The sequence below is a fragment of the Parus major genome, chromosome Z, assembly GCF_001522545.3.
Source record: "Parus major isolate Abel chromosome Z, Parus_major1.1, whole genome shotgun sequence".
In the NCBI taxonomy this organism is placed as follows: domain Eukaryota; kingdom Metazoa; phylum Chordata; class Aves; order Passeriformes; family Paridae; genus Parus; species Parus major.
In genome coordinates this window covers 38,085,541-38,110,488 of record NC_031799.1, presented here as the reverse complement: position 1 = coordinate 38,110,488, position 24,948 = coordinate 38,085,541, and the positions used below count along the sequence as shown (strand labels likewise).

The following is a 24,948-nucleotide window of genomic DNA, read 5'->3' as shown; positions in this document are numbered from 1 at the left end:
ATCTGGTCTGTATCAGAATGAGTAATTAGCATACCCATATCATTTAATCATTTCATTCATTCATTTCACTGCACAGACAAGTATTCATTAAGTTTCACCATTCTGTTTTATACTGTTTCCATTCAAAACAATGACCAAAAAGTCTCATCAAGAAAGGAAAAATTTAAAACTAATATCCAAAAGTAAAAGGGTAGTACTTCACACCTCCAGTATCTCTTTGGTAAGACAGGACCCATGAGTCCTAAGTTTGAAAAGGTTATGAATCCCAAAAAGCTCTCCTTGATGTTCCTTTGATCCTTGCACTGCCTCGAAATACCGCCTGGCATTTTCTGTTCCGATCACTGCACAGTGAAGTTGCTAAAACAGAGCAACACAAGAGATTTCAGAAGTGTTTGCTACAACAACACATCAGAATTTCCTGGCACCCACATTATATACACAGCTTTAGCTGGAACAAGAAGAAATTCCTAAGAGAAGATATTTTGTTTTAATTTCCCTGGCAGATATTGGTAAAATAGATTTTGTATAATATGAACCTGCTCGGCTTTATTGAATTAAAAAAAAAATAGAATATTCAAAGACTTCTACTGCCTTGTTGCCTATTATTAGGCCCCCCTATACATAACACTGACACTCCGCTGTATCTTGACAACTCAGCTTCCACTATACTAAATTATTAGCATTTTTTTCACCTTCCTTTACACTGTACATTTACTTGATAAGGGAAAGCAATACAAGTATAGCCAAAAAAACCCCAGCCCTCAGACTTATAATTACTCTGTTTATTGCTGCTTATTCAACTTGAAAACTGAAAGTCAAAAAAAAGAAGAAAAAGAAAAAAGGAGGAAGAAAGAAGGACGAAGGAAGAAGGAGGAAGGAGAAAAAAAGAAAAAAAAAAGATTTATATGTCCTTTCAATACTTATACATGCCTTTTGGAATTCCAAACAGACAATATCCAAGTCTTTTTCTAAGAGATCACCATCTCCAAAGATTTCTGCAAAGCAGGTTGCCCTTCTTCAGGATTTTATTGAATAGAGTTGGTTGTAATCTGCTATTGCTCATTTTCTTAGCCTGAGACTTTCTGAGACTTCACCTATTGATACTTGCTGTTTAAAGGAATTCTCAACAGTATTTTGCACAACAGGATCCTCTCTAAGCTTTTCCATGAATGTACATGTAAACAATAAAGTTTAGAAGTTTCTTCGCAATGAACACTCTTTTAAACCTTACTAATGTTCATAGAGCTGAACAATTTATGCTTATGATGTGTTAAAGAACTAAACTATTAGCTTTAATGTTTCCAGACCACTGTCCCTCAAATATTGTTTTAGGACTTACCATGTGTTATATTTAACTTGCCTTTCTAGTTTATTATTTCAACTACTGAAAGGTCTTATTCTGAACTTCTGACAGAATCTCTGCAAATTTCCCCATTACCTGTTCAGCCCATCACCTACTTCTTTTGATTTTTCCTTAAGTTTCCACTTTCTTATTTAGATAATTTTATCAAAAATAAACAGAATTCAAATGGCTTTCTGGCTTTTACAAAACACTGACTTTAAGTGACAGACAAGTCCCTGTTACACTTCCAGAAGTAGCATTTTTAATGCAATACATACACATTACATAACTGCAGATCAAGATTTGATCATCCTGAGGATAAATTTATTTTATGACTATTGCTCTGTGAAATCAGATGACCTTAAAACCTTATTTTGTCACTTATTCAGATTTTAGAAGTATAATGACAATCCCTTTACTGCTGCATTTCCCACTCACTCAGCCTCCAACTTCCTCCTTGTAAATAACCCAGCTAACAAGTGCTTATCACTGAAGACTCATTAACAACTTTTCATTTTTATGGACAAAATTTCAAATTTTTAGGATAATTCCTTAAGTCTAATGATGTTTTCTTCAACATATAGAATCATTCTTCCACAGAGGTGACCTACTTTTATCTTTTCTATGCAATGCATTCTTCAGGACAACTGTATCCCAATGGTTTTCTTCCTTTCTCCAACTTTATATGTCTGCAATGTCAGAACTGGGAAAAAATCAATCATCTAATTTCTTAACTTGAAACTTTTGTTGAGAAAAACATGTTCATACTTCTTTTAGTTTCTTACTATTCTGTAGCCTGCTTTTTGCTGATCATGTTTGAGTTTGCTTATTTTTTGTTTCAATTCTGATATCATCAGGAAACAGTTCCTAGGTATGTGTTCCTCAAACCCCACACTTTTCTTTCCCTGATCTTAGATACTTAAGCCTGTCATGGTTCAGGAATGATATTCCCCAATTTAGTGGTCACTACTTGAAAACCCCCAACCTCTCCCTCCACCATGCTACACAACCCAGAGGAGACCATTGCCTCAGTTCTCGAGAAATGACAGGTGGTGGTATTTGAGTAACTTTCAGACCCTGGCCATGCCCCCTTCTGGCTACTGCAAAAATTAGCCCTGTCATGGCTATAACCACGACAAAGCCTACCAATGCAAGTCAAAAAATCTAGAAAACACAAGTAATCCAGGCTGAGTGTTCAGTAAGCAGCATCACTTCTCATCTCCTTAACAGAGCCCACAACATTTCCATCTCCTTTTATACAATATTTTATAGAATCAGGAAAGTTGCAATGCTTCTTGCTTTTCTTCTATAGCATCAGCAAGATTTCTGCTTCACTTTCTCCAGACTTTGGATGAGAAAAAGCTACCTGAATCAGACTGCTGCAGATACTAACTACAACTATCACAGTTGTACTTTAAAAATAAAAACAGTTCTCTGTATAACCTGAATAATGCACATTGCAAAATTAAACTGTCAGTAGTTACAGAAAAACTTGACTACAAAGATAATTCTGTTCCATTCTTTTAACAATTACTAAAATGATGCACCTTTGCTTAGTAAGCTAACATCATATACCATAGACACAAAGTAAATTACAATTTTACTATAGGCTAGATTAGCTTTCACTCCCTGAAATTTCTAGGAAGAGGTCCCCACTTAAACAGTTCGTGAGCTTTACCTGTTTATAAACTTGTCGCAAGTACATCATCTCTTCCACAGTTCCCAAGGATATCAATCTAAACACTTTAACAGCTCTGTGTTGGCCAATTCTATAAGCTCTGCAAGGACATGGCACATTAAAAACAGTCTAAGAAATGAGAGCTCTTAGGAGTAGCAATAAACAATAAGGAAACTAAATACATGAAAGCATTATAATAAAACAGGACTATTCAAAATCATGCATATGTTGACTGGGTTGTTTTCTTTACTTTTCCAAATTTTACTCAGCAATTCCTTTCCTTTTCCTTTAGTATTTCATATTTCTCCCCAGGTCTATCCAGTTTCAAAAAACTTTCTCATCATTTTATACCACAAAAACTGCCTCCTACCTCTCCAGAAAACACATCCACTCAGGTCTGTTTGGCATTTTTTTTCCCTCCATGTCTCCATCTACTTCTTCTCAAAGTATTACCCTATTTCCATTTTACAGGAATTAATCCGTGGATTACTTGGAGGTGTCCTTTCTTAACTTTATAAATCACTTTACAAGATACAACATCATAAAAACAGCTAATGAACTGGCACAGTTTTATTCAAATGGTAAATTCTGAGACTTCTAATAGACTATACTCCACAAAACTCACAGGAGGCTAAAACAATTCAAACAATTCATAGTAACACGATCTTACAAAGATTCTTCAAAGATAGTCCCCAATACATGTTTCTGATAGTCCCCAATGTATGCTTCTGATATATTTCTCTAGAACAGATGCACAAAACATATCCTAGAAATCAGAAAGTCCCTTAAAACAGAATTACATAATTGCATGAGATAACAGAAACAAGTGTATTTCTGCTCATGGAAAGTACATAAATCTACTCAATTTTTAATACACTTTTATATGGTTTTAATATTTTTATAGATTTTTAATATTCTTTAGTTACTAAGAGGTCTGCCTTGGATTCCTAGGGAAATATCCTACAGTCAAAAAGCCTTCAAAGAAAAAGCTGTATTACTGGAAATACTCCAAAACCATAATATCAGACATAGATGTGAGTGCTAAAAAGACACTAATCTCCACAACAGTGAAGCAGAGGAGAACAAAAAGAGGCCCTGTGTCTTTTAGGGTTTTGGAATTCAAAACATCATTTGAACTAGGGTCAACTACAATGTATTCTTCATTACAAACACAACAAAAATGTTATCTACACACACATATTCTAGAGATCACAAAAAGTTATAGTACCCACAAGGAATTTTTGTTGTGTTTTTTTTAGGCTCACTGCCACAAAAAACAAATAAAGGAAAATAAATTGCAAAATTTAGGGTTAAAAATAATCCCAAAAGAGCTAAAAACTAATTTAAGTTGGACTTTTCCTATTGTCTTGTGGATGAATCAGAGAATCTAAAAAAATTCTTAATTGAGGAAAAGTTTTAGTTGAACAGTAGGATTATAGAATGAATGCAAGAACATGGATCAAGTTCTGTATTTTCAGAGTGTACCTGTCAATAGCTTGAAGATCATTTGCTGGATTCCATGTAGGATCAAACAGTATAACAACATTGGCACCAACAAAATTAAGACCCAGTCCACCAGCCCTGAAAACAAAACAAAAAACCAGAACTATATGATAGTAAGAAAAAAACCTGCAAATAGATTGTTCTGTATTAGGTCCGCATTTGCCTACCCTTCCCCAACTTAAAAAAAAACCACATTAATGATACTGAAAACAATACAGTACAGCTTTGTACAAATTTGCTGTTGTACTAATAACCACCAAGTACTCAAATAACCACTGCCATAAAATGCAGTTTTCTCATCTATATATCAGGATTGTTACAGACTATATGAACAATTGAGTCATAAGCAACTGCTATCAGCTTACCTAATAAAAATCCCTGTTGCTACTTCATTCCCATTAAGTCTTACACAGGACAACACCCTCAAATACTATAATGAAATTCATAACCATTTTTATGCCAGTTAACATTATGGAAGCAGGAAAACTACAAGTGAAATTTTACTTCCTCTAATCCCACTACACAGTTTTTGACAATAATGCTATGCAGCTTCCATTAAGATGGTGACAATCTCAGGTAAGTCATACCTGTAAGCAATAACAACTGACACAAGTGTATTTGTATAGCAAGTTACTCTCAGCTATTAAAAAAGCAGTTGGCCACACAGCTGCATGTGATCAACATTTGTATCTATCATTAAAAGGAAAAAAAGTCATAGCAGAAATGTGTCTGCTCTGGAGGTTAGGAGTCACAGGAGTACCAGCTGCATCATCTTGTAACACTCAACAGCTGTGGAGTGTTTTCAGGTAAAATCTGCAAGCCAGAGAAGATACTGAACATATATCTAACCTGAGGCAGCTAATTGCTGAACCCAAAAAAACTGCTCAGTTACTTGGAGTTTGGCATGTGCAGACATGAATGATTTGATAAGAGCAAAAGTGAGGAAAACACTGCTTCTCATCCAGCTGCAAAGCAAGCAAATACTCAGATTTTTTTTTTGACTGGCTCAACCAACTATCATACAAGAGACAAGTTGCTACACAAGCACATGCCAAATACTATTATTAAGTAAACAATTAAAGCAATTATTCACATTGGCATAGGCATCACTAATTTCAAGTGTGTTATATTTCTGAAAGAGGTACTGCAAAATTGAAAAAGTCAATCTCATTTAATTTAACAAGTGCCTGGTTTAACAGATCACTTTAAATTTTGTTTGTTTGAAGTCAAAGAAAAAGGTAACGTTTTCAGGTATAAGAGTGAATGGAGACAGAAACTAAAAACTTATGGAAGTCCCACCACTTTTTGGTTTTCATGGAATCCATATCAACATAAATGCAGGTGTGCCCTTTTCCTTCTAAGTAAAGTCTAGCTTTGGGTTAATTTTATCTGGAAAGGGAGGGAATATGGAAACCTGCTAATATTAATGGATGTTTCCAGAGGATTCAGATTCTCAAACTGTGAAATACTGAACAACAATATTTGGGTTGGGTTCTTTTTTTTCAGAATATATTATGGTATTTTTGTAATTTAGTGTGTTTCTTTTTAATAAAAAAACCCCTCATTTTTAGTAAGCCTCTCATCTTTCCAAACCAGCCCTGCAGCTGGACTGAAATGTAAGTCATGATGTAATCAACATGACCTGTCCATAAAAAAAAACAGGATACCTAGCTTTACAATAATTTTACCTTTCAATGTTTTTAGGTATGACCCAAAAATTTAATTAGTCCAAACCAGAAAATAAATGCTCCTATATACTTCACAGACAGAAGAAATGCAGTAGTTTGTGCATTGTAAATTACGTCCTCCATTTTACCTTTTGCTTTAACTAGATGCTAGTTATTACTGGAATTTGGTACATGCAAATTATTATGATATGGTTTAAATAAAGAAACTTTTGTTAAAAAAGAACAGTTTTCAGAAGATCATCTTCCTTAAAACTGCACAACTCAATATTTCAAAAGGTACTGAACAGTACCTTTACACACATTAGTAAAGGTTCTATGAAAGCTTAATATAATTCTGTTTACCAAGCTAGGTTTCTAAAGTTTCTATGCTCTCTGTTTCAGAGAGATTTTGTGGCAGAAAGTTCTTTGAATGTTATCATATGCACACTAAAAGTTGTTCAAAACATTGCTGTGAAAGAATTAAAGCTAAATGAAGCCCTGTAAAAGGAAAATGTAACAAACTGCAGTCCACTAATAGACAGTAATAGAGAACACTGCAGGTAGAATGGAAGTGGATATTCAACCTTTCATGATAAAAACTACGTACAAATTTCTCTATACACTTCTCTTTACATAAAAGAAAACTAAGAAGCAGAAATAGATTCTCATTAACAATTCTGACAGAATAAGTCTAGAGAAAGCCTAGAACAGAAGAATCCAGAAACATTGATTTAAAGACAGGCATACTTACTGCTTTTATTTATTCCTGAACACTAAGACGGGACAGAACTGTGCTGACTTTAGTGCTGTACATATAGTTTCCCTCCTTATGGCTAAGCAGCATCACTGGTATTGAAATCTTTGACATTCTCCTCTCAAGTTATAGCAACTCCAGGAATTATTTTAATGTTTCTAAGCATGCCTAAAATTCCTCTTCTCTTCTTCTAAATAATCATGCATTTTCCAACACCAGTGCAGGACTGAAGTATTCTCAAACAGGTATTACTTCATGAGACTTTGAAGTTCCAACAGGGGTATACTTATTTTTCCCTAGTGTTCAACCTGAAATTCATGAACCAATGGTTTGATGAAATGTACAAGCTCTGAAGAAATCAATTACATTTTCTCTCAACACCTATAAAATATATTTATCCATAATATATTATAAATACATCATAAAGCTGTATTAATCACAGCTGTCAATAAAAGCATTAGGGATAGCCATATGACTATGCTTGGTACCAATATTAACTGCAAAACTTGAGGTCAAATCTACCGATAGACAAATTTTCAAAACTCCATGGTGTATATATATACGCAAATTCAGGGAGAAACAACATTTTGGAAAAAAAGGAATATAAAATAGGAACACTGTAAATTTAACAGATGATTAAAGGATCATCACTGCTACACTAATTCTCTGATTGGTGCTTTATGTTTTATAAGGTGCATGTTAATTGTGCCAGTGAACATAATGACAGTCTGAAGATTACTATACAGAGAATTAATCCTTTGCAGAATGCACTTACACATCCAAAAGACTGCGCAAGTATTTTCAGTGAAAATCAACATTTGTCTCTCTGAGTAATGAGACCTTCAGAACACATATAAGTTGATTACATGGAACAGCTGTCAGAAACTTTGCAAGAAGATACAGACAGAAGAGTATGAACCAATTCAGTCAATGTACTCTGTATTGAAAAATACAGAATATACTCTAAAGAGTATTACAATTGTATATATGCCTGAAACCTGAGTGAGAGGAAAGATGAAATCTCTTGTACAGTAGAACTAAGATAAATCACTTTTTAATTTCCAAAGGATTACAAATGTAAAGATGTTTCCATTACTGTGAATCAAGCAAGGAAAAGAGATCACTTCCTGTTATCTGTAATAAACTAGGGAAACAACTGCACCCTCTGTTTTGCTTACAAGACACTAGTTATATTGACTGTAATTCCATTATGGTTTGTTCCTTTCACTAATTTTGTAAGGTAAGTAAAACTATCAAAAAACAGAATCAAAACTTTTCTCCAGCACCATCAGCAGGCAGATAAGGCTCAGTAGTGTCTACACACAAGCTTTCAAAACAGGAGAAAGTCCATCTCTGTTTAGCTGACCTTCACTTTTATTTTGATGTAAATTAATGAAAGAGAACTAACAGGGCTATGATTACAGTACTGATTGAAGCAAAAATTAGTCCTTCCTAATGCTACAGATTCTGAAATTTCCCTCTCTCTTCAGGGAGAAGGGGTATGGATTCATGGAGGTCCTGGAGATGGCCAGATTCCAGAGTCGACAGATTACAAGCCAATGTACATGACCAGTATCACAAATCTCTTCACAACCCTATTCCTAAACACAAGAGTATTTTAAGACTGCTCTGACATCCACCTGCAACAGCCTTTAAGATGACATCTGACTTTAGTTAAATGGAGGTAGTGTGGATCCTCCTAATTCCATCATACCCCCTTCCAGTAAAGAAGAACTAGTGACTGTATATTCAACAGTATTTCATCAAGTTTCACTGAATTTTCCCCTCTGGGTAGGAGGCAAAAGGACCAAAACTTCTCTTTGCTCCTTTTCTGCCCTTGCCCAGTAAAAAACTTATCCAAGATGAAGTGTGGAAGTAACATGAACAAAACAAATAGTCATTGTAGTAACAGTAACTTTAGTTGAACATAATAATCTACTTCAAAATAATTTGTTATCCATCATAAAGCAAATCTGACAGGTAAATACATTTTAAAAGGACGATCAAAGTCCTTGTTGAAACATTTTAAATAGACATGCTAGGTAATTGACATGATTAATAAAATGCAGTAATAGTGAGAGAATTTTTCAGTTCAATATGGCATTTCATGTTCACACTCACTTGCCAGTTCTACTAGTAGAACACAAGAAGCTGAATCTGTCTACAATAAAATTAAAAGCCTTTTGTAGATAATGACATAATAATAATGTTATAATAATAGTGTTTAAAACTGTTTCCTCAATCCTACAACAACCAGAAATTTAAAACTAGGATCCAGAAGATCTACTTCTTTCTGATTTTAGAAATTCTCAAGAAGCAGGAAGGGGGAAGGAAGAAGGTGTCTTCTTTTTTTTTTTAAGAAGCTTCAGACCAAAGCAGTAAGTCTATACTTACTCTCACTTTCTCAAAAAGTAATCCCTTATACGCCCAGCAAGAAAAATGCAGAATAACCATTTTACACTAGACAGACATATTGGAACAAACGACAAGTTAAATTTTCTTACATTGTAGATACAAGACATATGTTAATTTCCTGAATGCTGTTGAACTCTCTCACTATTCTGATCCTATCTTCTGATTTTGTATTTCCATCAAGTCTTCGGTAATCTAGCCCGGATGCCATGCAGTACTGTTCCAGCACATCTAGCAACTGAGTGGAAAAATGAAGAAAAAAGAAAAAGTTAAGTACTTAACAGCATCTTTTAATTAAACATGATCACAGAGGCCATGTTTATCAAATATATTTTCAGTACACCATCCATTGCTAATGACAGTAAATCTTTGCCATTTTGGTATCAACATTCATGATTCTCTTTGGTCATGATTCTACAGCACTCAAAGTGATTAATACTGGTCTGTTGAAATCTGACTCCATCATCCAACCCTGGCTGCCTGTTTCATCTCTAACTGTCCTCAATCCAACCCAGTCAGCAAGCAGTTAATTTAAGCAGCTTCCTCCCACCTTAGCAAGCTTCAATTACTTGAAATACAATAAATAAGCCCCACAGCCAGTACAGACTGCACAGTCAGAGTTCAGGAGCACGGAGTGAAAGAGACCGCAGTAACTAGCAGTCAGTCTGGTACTGGATGTCATAAAACACAGCCTAAGACAAATGAGAACTTTACTACTGCATCTTAACATTAAAACTTGCATTCCTTCTTAAAGCCAAAAAAAGAGAGCCATTTAAGACTCCTGAACTACCACTCAAATTACTATTTTTTTAAATATTTTTTAGTACTATCATTAGAAATACTTAAATAAAAAGCACCAATACTATAGTGTGCTATTTCAGGAAACATGTTATTCCCTAATAAGGAAGCCAAGGAGCAAGTACCTTAAAAATAAAATGTACATAAATGTCTTGCTCCAATTAGATAGTTTTAAGTTCAAATCAGCTAATGTAGCACGAATTGAAGTTTCATTGATGACGATGATCAAATGTCAGCAGAATGAGGAAACTAAACTTTTGGCACTAACACAAAGGTTTTATGATATGGCAGTCATACTGAGCTGTGACAGTGCTCTAATTTAAGACATAGCAGTTGAACACAGCTAGGGAAGAGTGTTACACTTCTTTTGCTATCGCCATTTTTATCATGAGGTAACAAAGTTTCAATATGCTTGTGGTACAGCACACTGTCCTCGTAATTACTCCTCACAATATAAGCAATAAGGAAATGTGGTTGACAAGGTGTCAACTTTCAGATTCACGCTTCAGAACTCACTGATGCAGTTAACTGACAAAAACCACATGGAGCTCACCTTTGTAGAAAAGGAGAAAAGAAGAACTTTATCCTTATTTTTTCGGAAGTGATTTAAAAGCTGCTGAAGGACCTGTAAATGAACCAGAAGCAGAAAAATGAAGAAATTTTTATCCACAGGTCATCTCACAAACACTCATGCTTTCAACCTCCAAATAGGCTATACTGTACTTAATTACTTGCAAAGGCAAACAGAGCCATAACTAAAATCCTTACTAACATAATAAATGGGCCAAAGGTAATGGAGATGCTGGAACTTTGCATTTTTCAATGATGCACATGGAAACCCTAATATGAAAAGGTCATCAGACCACTAAGAGATAGATTCAGAAGGTACTTGTGTCAGTGCACAGACTGCAACAAAATGTTTCTTGTGTCATACACTAGCCCAGATTCTGAGTTCTTCATTAAAAAATGCACACATTTATCCTGAAAAATCCAAGGTCTGTTTAAACTTTTTGTCCTACATCTGAGTTCAGAGTTTCTTGGAACTTGTCTTCTTAAAATAATCAGTGAGATGTATGCCCCTCCCTGCTCCCACTCTCATCTGTTGCTCTGTTTACAGTAGGATCCAGCTTCCCAGACTCTGCACAGACCTTGAAATGCCAGTAATCCGCCCACACACAATGTTCTTCTGGTGGGGAAACAAATAATCCAGAGCCTTGTGTATAATAGTGATACTGTTATTTTCAAAAGAAGCATGTCCACATCTGGCAGTGGCAGCTCCAGAGCACTGTGCAAAAGCCATACACATTGGGAAAAGAGGAATTTTCTGTACCATGACTGTAGCTTTTTCCCACTGGTCAACAAATATTTTTGAAATTGTATTTGTTCGCTGATAAACCAATAAACTGTTAATCAAGAGCTATTTCACTACAAACCTTACAAATCCTTGACAATCAAATAATGATGAATGTTTGTATTAATGTCACAATTCTAGACGTTATCTAAAACATAAAATGGTAATCATATGTCACCTATGAGCTCCTTAGTAAATGTTAGCCAGCTTGTTACAAGTGAAAACAAGCTACAAATGACAGATTTTTTTGCCTCATTTCGTTGTACATGAGCATATAAACTAGGATTTATTTTCCTGGGGAAAAAAATACACAACAGGAAATTTAACATGAGCCATACTACTTAGATTTGCATTTTATTTAGACACTTTGCATTTAGACATTTGCATTTAGACACATTAAGAAAAGAAACAGAAGTGACATTCTTTTAAACCAGAAGGAATTAGCTTCTGTGCTATTGTTGTTACTAAAGTACAGGTCAAATAGTGAATTTCCTATAGGAGAATACAAAAATAAATCCACACAATTTGCTTAAATAAAATGGATCAATTTCATCCCCATTGGGAATTTAGGTATTTGGGAGTAAGAAACACTCTAACAGGGAAATGTGATGAATTCTTTTGCACCAAAGAGAAGTAAATTCCAACTTGTGCACCTGAGTATTATCCTGTATGTTCTTAGTCCTAAATAGAAATACTTGATTATACTCAAGGAGAAGTCACATTTTCTTTTCAAGAGTCCACACAGATTTCAACGTACATCTCCCCATTGCTACACATGGTGAGTAGTCTCTAAGTGATGAAATTTTACCTCATGCTTTGAGAATATATTTTTCTATAGAGCTCCTCAAGTTAGCCTACAGGTTTTTTTAACCCTTCAAAGCCAGGCCTGCCTGGGTCAGGGTTATGTTTAATGGTAGAGGTTACCATTTCCTGCAGACTGCTCCAACAGACTTCCATTTTCCTACTGAATGATGATATCTCAAGCAAAAATAATTAAATCAATACAACAGTTATTCCTAAGAGATTTGTATTAAGAACAGTATTCCAAAACCCCACAAATGGATGTCTGTGGAAATGTGTACAGTTAAAAAAATAAATCTTAAAAAAAAAATTTCAAGTGCCCAGACATTTAATAACACTTTATACTTAGAAAGCTTATAGAGTGTCTCTGAAACACAATTTTAAGAAAACTGTAGAAATAATCAAACAAGGTAGTATGAATGAGGATTACTGCATGATTGTAAAGCTATTTTCGCTCATCTTCTTTTCCAAGCATTCCTCAATATTTCTGTTTGGACAATCTGAAATCACTGTGTTTCAAAAGCAATGAAATACTTGTCCTTACACTTTGCAGGTCCGCACTATCTTACATCATGACAGAAAAATGGTGATTTCCAAACAAAGCAGGACACCACTCCTTTCACTCAGATCTCAGATATTCAACTACTTCTATTTAAAAACCTAAGCATGAAATTCACTTGTTAATAAAATGTGTCAGCAAAGCTTGAAAACTGTATTTTCTGCAGTACAAATGAAAAGGAGGGGATAATTTCACAAAAAAAAGCTGTGAATTATCCACCTCCCACAGTAACACAGATATATTCGTGTCCTCATTACACCATATCAGGTACACCAACAATGGTTATACATGTTGTACATTTGGACTGTAGGGACTGTTTTTTCCAGGCTCTTGTTGTAGTACAAAACTCAGAACAGAAAACCTGGGGTGGCATGCTGCTAATGCTACAGCTTGCAAAACACGGAGAGATGACTGCAGCCACAGCAACAGGTAGGACACAAACACCACATACAGGCCACTCTTTAACTCTTGCATACAAGCAAAACTGGTTTCACTGGTGGAAGCAATTCATGTCCCATAACAGAATGTTTCCGTGTGTTTTATCTCTGTTTGGTTTGAGAACAGATACATTATGCAGAGGGAACCTTTTCAACTCTGCAAAACAGCTGCTTAGCTAAAAACCTAATTAAAAAAAAACAACAAAACCACATCCTTTCCCCTTTCCCTGAATAAATTTTTAAGAAATGCCACAAACTATTCCTTTGCAACTATGCTTATCTCAAAAGAATAATCACCTGTACCAAAATTTCTGTGTAGTTTGTACTGAATTTTAAATTGAAAGACAAAGTAATACTTATTCAGTCTACACTACCAGATGAAAGTTACAAAAGAATTTCAATTAGTTTCTAGAATTTATCTACAGAACAGGAAATGCAAAGTCGTACAGTGCTACAAGGTTATTAAAAACATTTTACTATCATTTGTCTCAGTTATTTCCAAATAAACACATTGAAAAATTGATAAACCCATTTCCAAGCTCTAGAACCAAGCTCTTCTCTGATTAGATTCTTATGGTAAGACAACTTTCTAAATTAATACTTCCTGAGTCATTTTGCTTTCACAGTATAAAATGCAAAATCATCACAAAGAGCTTCCATTTTATAATTCAGAATAGAAAACAAAAAAGCAAGTCACCACACCACAAAGGTATAAGCCAGTTAAACTTAACGGACCTAAAACGCAGCTTATTTTCCATGATAGCTATATAACCCATTATCTTCCTTCCAGGCACAAAGATCACTGAATCATACGACAGTTTGGGCTAAAGATCACTTAGTTTCAAACCATGCCACCATGGGCAGGGATGCCACCTACTAGATTCAAAGCCCCATCCTAACTGGCCTAGAACACTTCCAAAGATGAGGCATCCACAGCTTCTACAGGGAACCTGCTCCAGTGGCTCACTACCCTCACAGTGAAGAATTTCTTCCTATTATCCAATCTAAACTTACTCAGTTTGGAGCTGTTATCCCTTGTCCTGTCACTGTAAAATATCCCCCTTCAGATTTCTTTAGATTTCCTTCATCAGTGAAAGGTGGCAGTAAGATTACCCAAGTGCCTTGTCTTCTCCTGACTCGGCAACCTCAACTCCCTCAGCCTTTCCCCATAGAAGAGGTGTTCTACCAATAATAATCTTCGTGGCCCCCCTCTGGACTTGTTCCAAATGTCCATATACCTCTTGTGCTAAGAAAGATGGATACAGTACACTGCAAGAGTGGAGCAGAGGAGGAAAATAACCTCTCTTGCCCTGCTGGCCACACCTCCTTTGATGCATTTCAGGACACTTTTGGCTTTCTGAGCTGTGCAAGAATAACCCCATGGCCATACCTGCACCACTTCAGGTACCATCCCCTAACAGCTACTGCACAAAATTAACTCTGGCCAGAATCAGGACAGCATCTTACCACAACCTCATTTCAGGTAGTTGTATAGAGTAATAAGGAGGCTCAGGGGAGACCTTTTCTCCAAGCTAAACAATCCCAGCTCTCTAAGCTGCTCCTCATAAACCTGACATTCCAGACCCTTCAACAGCTCCTCTGCCTGGCTCTGGACACACTCCAGCAGCATCTTAGTGTCCTTCTGGCCCAGAGAGGCCCAGAACTGGATACAGCACTCAAGCCATGGCCTCACTAATGCCAAGCACAGGTGAAGAATCACTTCCCTGATCCTGCTGGACATAAAATTTCTGATATAAGCCAAGATGCCACTGGCCTTCTTGGCCACCTGGGCAAACTGTTGGACATGAGCAGTCCAAACAGCATCCTCATGTTCTTTCTCACCTGGCAGCTTTCCAGCTACTCTGGCCCAGCCTGTAGTACTGCAGGGAGCTGTTGTGGTCAAACACAGGACCTAGCATTTGGTCTTGTTGAACCTCATACCATTGGTCTCAGCCCACTGATCCCTATGCAGAGCCTTCCTAACCAACAACAGACCAACAATCTCACCCATCTTACGTGTACCAACATGCTGAGAGACTCGATCTCCTAATCCAGATCATCAGTAAAGATATTAAACAGGACTGGCCTCAACACTGAGACACCACTGTGGGAGACACCACTGGTGACTGGATGTCAACTGGATATGGCACCATCCATCATCACTCTCTGGGCTCAGCTACCCAATCAGTTTCTAATCTGGCAAAGGGTGCACACCTCCAAGACACGGGTTGCCAGCTTTCCCAGGAGAATGCAATGGAAAAATAAAAATAATTAAATATAATAGAATAATAACAAAAATGTAAAATAGTAATGTGAATAGTATCATAGTAAAATAATCAGTAACCGAATTGCTTCATAAGGAATTCTTCAACTCCTGAAGATGATTGATTTGGTTTTTAAAGCTATATATTAAAAATTTGCTGGTAGCTAATTTAACAATTAGTTTCACCTTCTCAAAACAACTAAGTGTATATAACAAAGTTAATATGCAGGCATTTCACATAGAAGTATTAACAGTAAAGAAAGTTGTTGCTTAAATGGTAACAAATCAAGTGGTAACAGCCATTCCTGCTACAGCAACATGGTCCTCCCACTGCCCTAAGTCCCAAGAAGAAAATATTAATATCCAGTTTTACAGAGAGTCAAAATTCTGCGTAACTTCTAACTCCTCAGGTACTCTCAGCTTCAGAGCACTACTAAAACTAGTGCGGTTTTCTTTTTAATTATCTATATTAGACATACTTTTCATCTATATTAAACATCATCATCATCTACACTGTATGTCATCTTGTCATCTTTTGTTCTTCTCTGGAACCAGAGAAAGACAGATTCTGAGATGAGGAGTTTTTCAGATTCATACTAGACACATTTATTTTGGTCATCTTTAGCATGACTACTATTATTTTCATAATGTCCAAAGGGTTCAAAAAGTCAGTAAGCACTCAGCACATCTTCACCAGCTCCATTCTATTAATTCTCTAGCTCTCATTCATGTTTATCCTAAGATATTCTTTAGAGTCTGGATGGTCGCAGCCTACTTGGCTGCTTCTGACACACAGTTTCTAATCACCCCTGTGGCCCTTCTCTGAATCATCCTTTGAATCTTTTCAAAATCTAACATATGCCTATTGAGACTAGAGATTGAAACTACACACAAAATTGAGGCTGTGCACAAACCATTAAGCACATAGTGATTCTGTTTTGCTTCCTTTTCTTTGCCAAATATTGCCGACTGTCACTGGAATCCATGGTTTCATGAAACAATAGTTGACTATAAGGGTCATTTCTATGTCCACCATCAAACATGTAAAGTTAAAATTACTTCACATTCAAAAAATTTTAGCACCATATGAAGAAAATTTTAGCATCACAGATTAGTCTTATCCAGTCTTTGCCCATATAAATACTGATCCACAACAGGAGATACCTGCAGCTGTATGATCAACCATAAACCAGAATAATTAAAATGCCAAAAACTATCAGGTGTATATTTTCTTATAACCATGTAATATATGCCAAATCTATTACTATGAATAATATTTATTTTTCTTCTAAGAAAGAGGTTTACCTTCATTTTTCCACTGTATTTTGGATCTGAAATTGTTTCAAAGGCTGCATCTTTGCTTAACTGCACAAAATCTGGAAAACTGGAAAATACCTGGCTGCAAACTCGTTTGATATGTGCTTCCTGGAGGAAAAGCAGAAAGATTAAACAGATGTTAAAAATTAGAGCTGTATTAAGGCATGCAAGGAGTTAAACAGGTCAAAACATGATCTGCCAAACTATCTCAAGCACAGTTATATGGTTTTTAATTTAGTTCACTACAAAACTGCTGGATAAAACATATCCTGTGTGTTTTGCTTTGTTTCATTTAAAAACAAAAGATATTCTTAATCTGAAATCATGGATCTTATTCAAAATTTCTTCTCGTGGCCAGAATTGTCAGTTTCAAAAAATTCTGTTGCCTTGAGGTTTGCGTTACCCAAGAGTTGTGCACCAACATTTCTCTTGATCCTCTGGAGTAACAAGCCAGTAGGGGAATTACATACTGTTCCACAACAAAAACTGTGCAGGAAATGCACTTAAGCTGTTCAAAAGCCCCATAAAGCTCAACTGCTAAATTTAGCTCTGAACTTCAATATGACTTCACACTTTAAATCCACTTTTCCAGAGAGAAAGAAAAGATCACATCTCTCACCTAAGAATAACCCATGTAAGGGCCTTCAATACTCAAGGCAAGAAACACTATGAAGTATTAATTTCTCGAGTAGGTTTTGGCAAAATTAATAATTATGGATGATACAGAAGACTGTAAGTCACAAAATACTGGTACTCTGTTATTTCAAAGGTAATTTAAATATCAAATGTTATTAAAACAAAAACTACGTATGTCATACATAAAAAAGCCCACTGAAGACGTCTCGGTATATGCTGTGTGTAATGCAGAGGACACTAAAAATAGTATTTCTGAAAAAGCAAATTGCTTTAATAGAATAAACTTGCAAAATTAGCTAGGACATTCTCATTTCTCTTCCTTGCTAGATTCTAAGAGAAAGTGGTAACATCCCTAAATCCATTTCCTCATTACTGGATCTTAAGGCTCACAAACAAGCATTTCTTAAATTGCCATTTTGGTCTTGTTGCCTGCCATAGCAACCAGATAAACTGATGATGATCTTTCATTGAGCAATTTCTTCTAAAACATATTTCTCATTATTTAAACAAACTCATCTCTTACTATAAAGTACTAGAGAAAATAAACAACTATTCTAATTACCTATTATTTGTTTATTTGCACAAAGACATTCCTTTTATAGGCACTCTTCATAAATGTAACAAAAATTTAGAATTAGAAATCATTAAAAATTACTCTCCCTCCTAATCTCTTCAGTATTTTATAACTCCTACTTTCAGACATGAATCAAATAAATGAGCATGCTGTTTTGTTTAGTATCTTTATAAGGTGTGCATTCAGTATGACCGAAAGGAAAAGGAATTTGACAAATATCTTAATTGCAGTTAGTTAAGACTTAAAAAGGTGGCCAGTAGCAATTTTCATTCAGGAATTTTCACCCATTCATTTTCCACAAGTCCATTTTTTAGATACTTCTGGAACTAACCTGCAGCTTGCTAGTGCTGTCCATCTGCAGCAGTGCAGCATGATTTGCAACCTTCTGTAGGATCATTAGGTAACTGAAGCGCAATGATTTAATTGTTTCACCATGTGCATTTACCTACAAAAAAAAAATCAGTTTATGCAAACAAATACTACTGAAAATAAGTAATAATCTCAAATAAATAGTATTCTTACCAGGCTTAATGCCTTAACAACTCTTAGTACTATAACTGATCCCCAAGAGATGAATACCATATGCACAATAAAAATGAACTAAGTTTTGTTTTTCCTGCAGTTTTGTGACCCTATTAACAGAAGTGTCTTCTCAATAAGAGACCCTACAGCTATGTTCATTGCTTGCTAAACATTTCAGATAGTAACTTCTACAGACACCACATGGAGATAACAAAGAACTCTTCAGAAAACAAGAAGATGGTAACTTTATAAATAATTAAATCAAGCAAGAACAGTTTGAATGACTTCTTACCTTTCAACTGCTAACTACTTTTCTCTCTAGCAAAAGCCTATAAAGCTTTAGAAACACCTCAAATAGCATAATTCAAGCTTCAGACATTCTACAGTCCAACAGCAACCACCTCATCAGCTATGTTCCTTGTTATGGTTGGCTGGCTTGATCAATATTTGTTTTCCCTTGGCTTCTCAAGTCACTAAATTTCACAGTTAACTCTGGAGTAAGACAGTCTGTAAGAGCACTCAACTATCTGCAGGCCTGCCTACTGCCCTACTGTCAATCAAGTTCACTGGCATTCCTTTTTTTCTACAAAACATCACCAGAAACAAAAACCTACAAAGAGGGCTAGTATCCATGGAGTATTAAACAAAAATTATAAGCACATTGCTCATGAAGAAAGATGCAGGAGACTGAAGAAGCTACATCATTTGGAAAAAAACCCCAAAACACTACTCAAGAATCAGAGCAGTTCAAAGACATAAAAGGAAGAAACAAGCATGTGACATACGCTTTCAAATGTTTAAGGTGTTAAAAGCTGTGCCTAATCTAAGTCTACTGAGATAGGCAAAACAAGTTCAAAGCTAGACTAATCAAGCTTTAAAGAAGTCCAGAGAAGACTGAAGAAATCTGCAAAGCTGTTACTCATAGACAAAGTTCAGCTTGTGTTTTGTGACTGCTGTTACAATTCTCCCCTCATGAAGCAAGGCAAAGTGAATGCTCAATGGCACAGGAAGGCACAACTGCAATTAGAACAGAAAGAACTGCCCAGGCAACCTGCTGAGTTCAGGGTGCCTCCTATTTGCAGCTCCTGCACAAGCTGCCTGGGAAGCACCTGGGAGCAGCATACCTGACACATACTGAACATCTCAACGCAGTACCCTTGCCAATATCAACAAAATCGCAGGTGCATTTAATAACACAAAAGATCCAGAATTTACTGCATAGGCAACAATCACCTGCTCAGGGCATGCAAAGCAGCTCTGCAGTATCCCCAAAGTACGTAATTCCATCACGCTGGTGATGCAGCTCCCCATGTTTCCAGATGGGTTTTCCCGAACAGATGAGTTACAACTAAGCAAACTTTTCAATCAGCTCTTCATCAGCAGAGAATCTCTCAAGAAATTCAGGAGACTATACTCTAAAATCCAAAGAGTGACAAGTTCTTACTCTGTAACAACAGTTCTTCCTTTTCCGGCCACTATTGCAGCTGCAGGGCTCTCCTGCTCTTAACACCAAGGTTACATCATCTGTCTCTAGCACAGCCTGGTACACGGCTTTCTGGAATTCAGTTAAGGAACAAAATACCATCTGCCAAAGAGAAAACACAAGAAACACTTATCATGTGCAGCATATAATGAAAGTCAAAAAAGCACTGCATCAAAAAACACAAATCACAGGTCACTGAAAATAAAGTAGAAATAAATACTACACTTGCTCAAATAGTTACAGGAAATTATTCTACCGACAAGAGGAAAAAAATGTGGATTTTGACACCAAGAGAGCATGAAACTGTAGCCAAAATGTATGCATATTTATTTCATACCACCCCAAAATTCTACAAAGAATATCAGTATCATTCTACAAGAAAGTGATGTTATTTTGCTCAAAACCCTTACCTTAAATATGGCTTTTGTGAAGGAATAGAAGGAGAAAGGAAAAGTGAGAGAAGTAAATGCATAATGTTAATTACAAATTTCTCTCTGTTTTTCAAGGTGCTTAATTTGCCCTTTTTTCCCCTTTTCAGGCATTAGCTGCTGCAGGGCACTACCGCAAGTGGGACAAACAGAATAAACAATGAGAAGGCAAGGATCTACACAGTGCTATGGCCAAAACTCTGACCCCTCTTCTTAAAGACCATGGGTGGCATCTCCATGACATCTTTAGTCTTAAGCAGCAGGAGACAGAAATCCCAAGATCATTCCTTAACCTATGCTATCCACAAAGTAGCAGCACCATGCTGAGCTATAATAATACAGCAGTAACTTGAACATACACTCACATTAACAAGATAATGAACAGAATAAAACCTGATAGATTCAGAAAAGCGACTGACGTTTGTGTTAATCTTTCCTTCAGAAGACAGCCTAGATGACATTATTATAAACAAAGGATGAAGAAAAAATACCAAATCTTGAAAATAAAAACAGCTGCCAGCTTATGTACTTGTCTACTCAGAAGACTTAGCAGAACTCTTAGCTATATCAATAAAGTATTATCACTTCATATAATATTTACAATTGCATCAGATGAACGGGATTACAAACCTATCGTAGAATTGGCCTGTCTGAGATTTTTCTTTCATTTTGGGATCAAAAATGAGGGAGTTAATACTGTTCCATACACAAAGTGTCAAAATGCAAATTCAGAAGTTTTACATAGAATTTCAAGAAATTTACCTACATTGCTTTGGGCTTGCACAAATAAGGACAAAAACACACCTAAAACAGATATGTAAACCACTAGTCAGATTAGCCAAGCGTTTTCATGCTCGATTAACTCCATTTCAATCAATCATAGTAATTATGCGAACAAAGCATACTACTTCAAGTGCTGAAGTAGTACTTTTCCAATTTATGAATTCTTCTTAAGTTAATAAGATGAAGAGAAAACCATAAACCACAGACACGATGCAAGAGAGAAAATACAACAAGAAAACAAAAAAGAAGAGATACGTTCATTAGCATTGTATTTGAAATGTGAAGGAACTCTTACTCTGTCTTCCTTTTTTGGCAGCTGATCACTGATAAGCGCTTTGGTACGTCTCAAAAACCAGCCAGACATTTTTCTTGCTAGCTTCACCATGGCCTTACGACCAGTTGCTAGCTCTCTTTTAGTTGCAGTGTGCCTCTGGCCGTGCTCCACTGGATCAGAAAATTTCTTCTTGAAATGTACTCTGCTACCTAAAAGTCCTGGTACAGCCCTATTGAAAAACAAAAGGGGATGGGGGATTGATACACTGATTTGAAGCATACTATAAGTTTGGTTTTTCTTTCTGGCTAACAGCAAGAAATCTTAAAGTAGCAGTCACTAGAGAAACTATAAAAATTTTAAGTACAAATAGCAACATATACTATTTTAAGACATGACATTTTTTCATTTGTTTTCTGTGATACTCAAATGCTAAGATATATCCCTTAGGAAAAGGGTTACAATCCCAAGAAAAACAAAAGCTTAGCAGAACAACAGAAATCACAAGTATACAGAACCTCTAAACTACAAGGCTGCTAGTGTTGAGGAGCCTAAATTGGAAGTGAAACAGTTGTGCTTTCAATTTTTTCTGGTTTTATGAAATCAGAATATGCAGATATTACATTTAACTAAATAAAATCTGGAGAAGCCTAATAGTAAAAAGAATTTAGTAACTGTTGGTAGCATTACATATTGGAGTAATTTACTAACAACATCGGCACAGTTTTAATGAACCAGATGCAACACTAAGCTTAAAATTTTCTTCCTGCTATTTCTGTTCTGTATATCCTTATATTTAAAGTATGTTTGCTTTGTTCTTCCTCTGCAAAGCATTCACAGGAGGTTTAGATTTGTATCTACAAATTGTTGCATCTCTCCTTGAGCACTGAAGTTTTTCCTGGACAAGACTGTTACTTTTCAAATATACGCACTTGTACATTTTGGAAAAAAAGCAAAATATTATTACTTTCATCCTCTCAAGTAGGTCAGAATGACCTGCACATACTGGACAGAGCAAAGGCACTATGCTGGTCAAGGCTGCGTAATGATTCCCTATCTACTGGGCAAAGGACAGAAGAAAAAAAAGTGTCCTTAGGGGGGGACAAAAAAAAAAAAGAAAATATTGGAGGTAGAGGGAGAATAACTTTAACTTCTTTCCAAATTCCCCAAAGAAACCAGATGGGATGAACTCCAAATGTATTAAGCAACTCAAATACCACGAGCTTACCTTCCCAGATGTGTTAAAAAAAACACAGTTATATTCTCACAAAAAAAGCAGGTATTTTGAGGTTGAGGGTTGTGTTTTGTTGTTGTATTTTTATAACACATCCAGTCTTTCCCTACCCTCACTCCACAGTTAACAACAGAGTGTTGTTTAACCACAAAAGAAAATATTTTATTTACCAGTCCATAACACACCAAAGTTCCTTCATATTGTTTTGAAGAATGGTTCCAGTAAGACCTATGCGAACACTGCATTTTAGTGACTTCATGGTTTGAGTTATTTGAGCCTTAGGATTCTTGATTCTGTGTGCTTCATCCACTATCACAGCAGACCACTCTATACTGCAGATCAAAAAAAGATTTCATTAACTGACATTACTTGTCCCATCATGCCACATACATACATAAAAAAGCGAAGTAAGTCACACAAATAGCTGTTATTGTATTATAACAGACTATTAATTTTTGATTTCCCTGGTTTTTTTTGTATTATACCACTCCATTTCTTTATATTGTTTGTTTAGTAAATTCAATTAGCACAGTTAAACATAACGGCTATACTACATTGCCAAATAAATGAGGTAGTTACCTGCATCAAATGCTTTCTGTGCAGAAAGCAGCTTTCAGTCCGTGGACCAATGAATCTAGCACATCTCACTAAAATTAACTCCATTCATAATTAGGATTACAAAAAATAAATAAGTCTCTGAAGGTAAACTACTGAAATATGCTTAACATATTTCATCTTCTCAACAAAAAATTATCCAATGCCAGTGAACTGAAAACATTTCAGTCTACAAGGAAGTATCACTCAAGAATATCTATACAATAGCAGAAGGATTTTAATGTTTTGGGATTGGGACAAGAAGGAACATCACTATAAGCAGTGACCAAAAGAAGTTCAAGAATAAAACTTAGGGGTAGAATGACCTATATACCATAATAATAATAAAAAATCTTCAAGTCCCTAGGAAGAGATTTACTAAATTTATGAATTCACTCTTTATATATGAATATGTCAGAACCCAACCATATTCAGTTTAATATGCTGCAAAAAGTTGAAACAGACATGTTTAGAGATGTTTAGTAGAAAGCCTATCTCCTGAGCAAGCTGCATTTAGCTCACTAATGAAGGCTGATCTTGCGGCATTTTTGCTACCCACTAAATACATCCACTCATATTCAAGTTCCTACATTCCCAAAGTATGCTAAAAATTGTAGTTTCAGAAAAGTCTAACAGATGTTAGATGTTATGAACATAACCCAGCTCCTTCCATTTAAATCTCTCATACTGATTTACATGCATAACTGAGCATATGTATTTTTATTCCAGATAGCTAATTATTTAAGAGCAGCTTTTGAGGCCAATTCATCACTGTAGTGAAGCAAGACACAAAATGTCTTCTGGTGTTGAAATCATAGGCCCAACCAGTCACATCCTCCACAGAAAGAGGTGAACATGCATTCTGAAGAAATGTACTTGCTGATGTCACACCTCAGATCTGCTCCGCACATGCACCTATGTATGTCCTGACCACAGTCTATTCCATGATGAAGCATGAAGAGTTCCTCAGAAGGAACACAAATAGTTAGGGGTCTGATAACAAAACTACTTTACTCTCCTATCTGTATTTCTCTGCTCTCTGTACTTCAGACCTGAGCACAGAGATGAAGATCTGATTGTTTTGATGATGGATCTCCAGACAACTACAGTACTCTCTGGGGCCCGGACCCTTCCCAACACCTGAAATGTCAAGATCTGCAAATCCACTTAAGATTAGCTGCTGAGGGCAGGCTGCTACCACCAGCCATTGACACAACTTGTACTCTACTTCCATGACAACATAAAGGAAAAGGACCTCTAGGATTGGATGAGAAATGTGCGGGTTTAAATCTTAAAGCTTTTAGGGCTCAATAAATTCATCAAGCTAGTGAAAAGAGCAAATAAGGAAAATACCTTTTTGAGCATTTGCTAAAAATTACAGGTGATTGTTCTTACACTGCACTAAAAGACGGAAATACCTGCTATGTATCTTTCAGCTGTCATCAGCTTTCAGGGAGGCAGTTCCTGTGTCTTTCAGAGAACATTTCATAACTGTGTTACCAGCAAAGACTAGTTTTATGGGAACTATTCAAACACTTACT

At 36.0% G+C, this 24,948-nt stretch overlaps 1 protein-coding gene across 4 annotated transcripts in view; it reads right to left on the bottom strand.

Annotated features, from left to right (window-relative positions):
* ERCC6L2 (ERCC excision repair 6 like 2) overlaps window positions 1-24,948 on the bottom strand; it is a 38,554-nt gene that overhangs the window by 3,490 nt on the left and 10,116 nt on the right. The window contains exons 5-14 of one of the 4 annotated variants that reach the window (XM_033511426.1): window positions 22,984-23,145; window positions 21,604-21,811; window positions 20,059-20,199; window positions 18,424-18,537; window positions 16,871-16,990; window positions 10,708-10,779; window positions 9,449-9,594; window positions 4,506-4,601; window positions 3,021-3,120; window positions 205-357 (exon numbers count right to left, since the gene is read on the bottom strand). In XM_033511426.1, the coding sequence (XP_033367317.1) occupies window positions 205-357; window positions 3,021-3,120; window positions 4,506-4,601; window positions 9,449-9,594; window positions 10,708-10,779; window positions 16,871-16,990; window positions 18,424-18,537; window positions 20,059-20,199; window positions 21,604-21,811; window positions 22,984-23,145 (1,312 nt within the window). Of the gene's footprint in view, window positions 1-198; window positions 358-3,020; window positions 3,121-4,505; window positions 4,602-6,941; window positions 7,253-9,448; window positions 9,595-10,707; window positions 10,780-16,870; window positions 16,991-18,423; window positions 18,538-20,058; window positions 20,200-21,603; window positions 21,812-22,983; window positions 23,146-24,948 lie in introns of those variants that run through there. The other 3 variants (XM_015652931.2, XM_033511427.1, XR_001525425.2) reach the window with 3 other exon arrangements.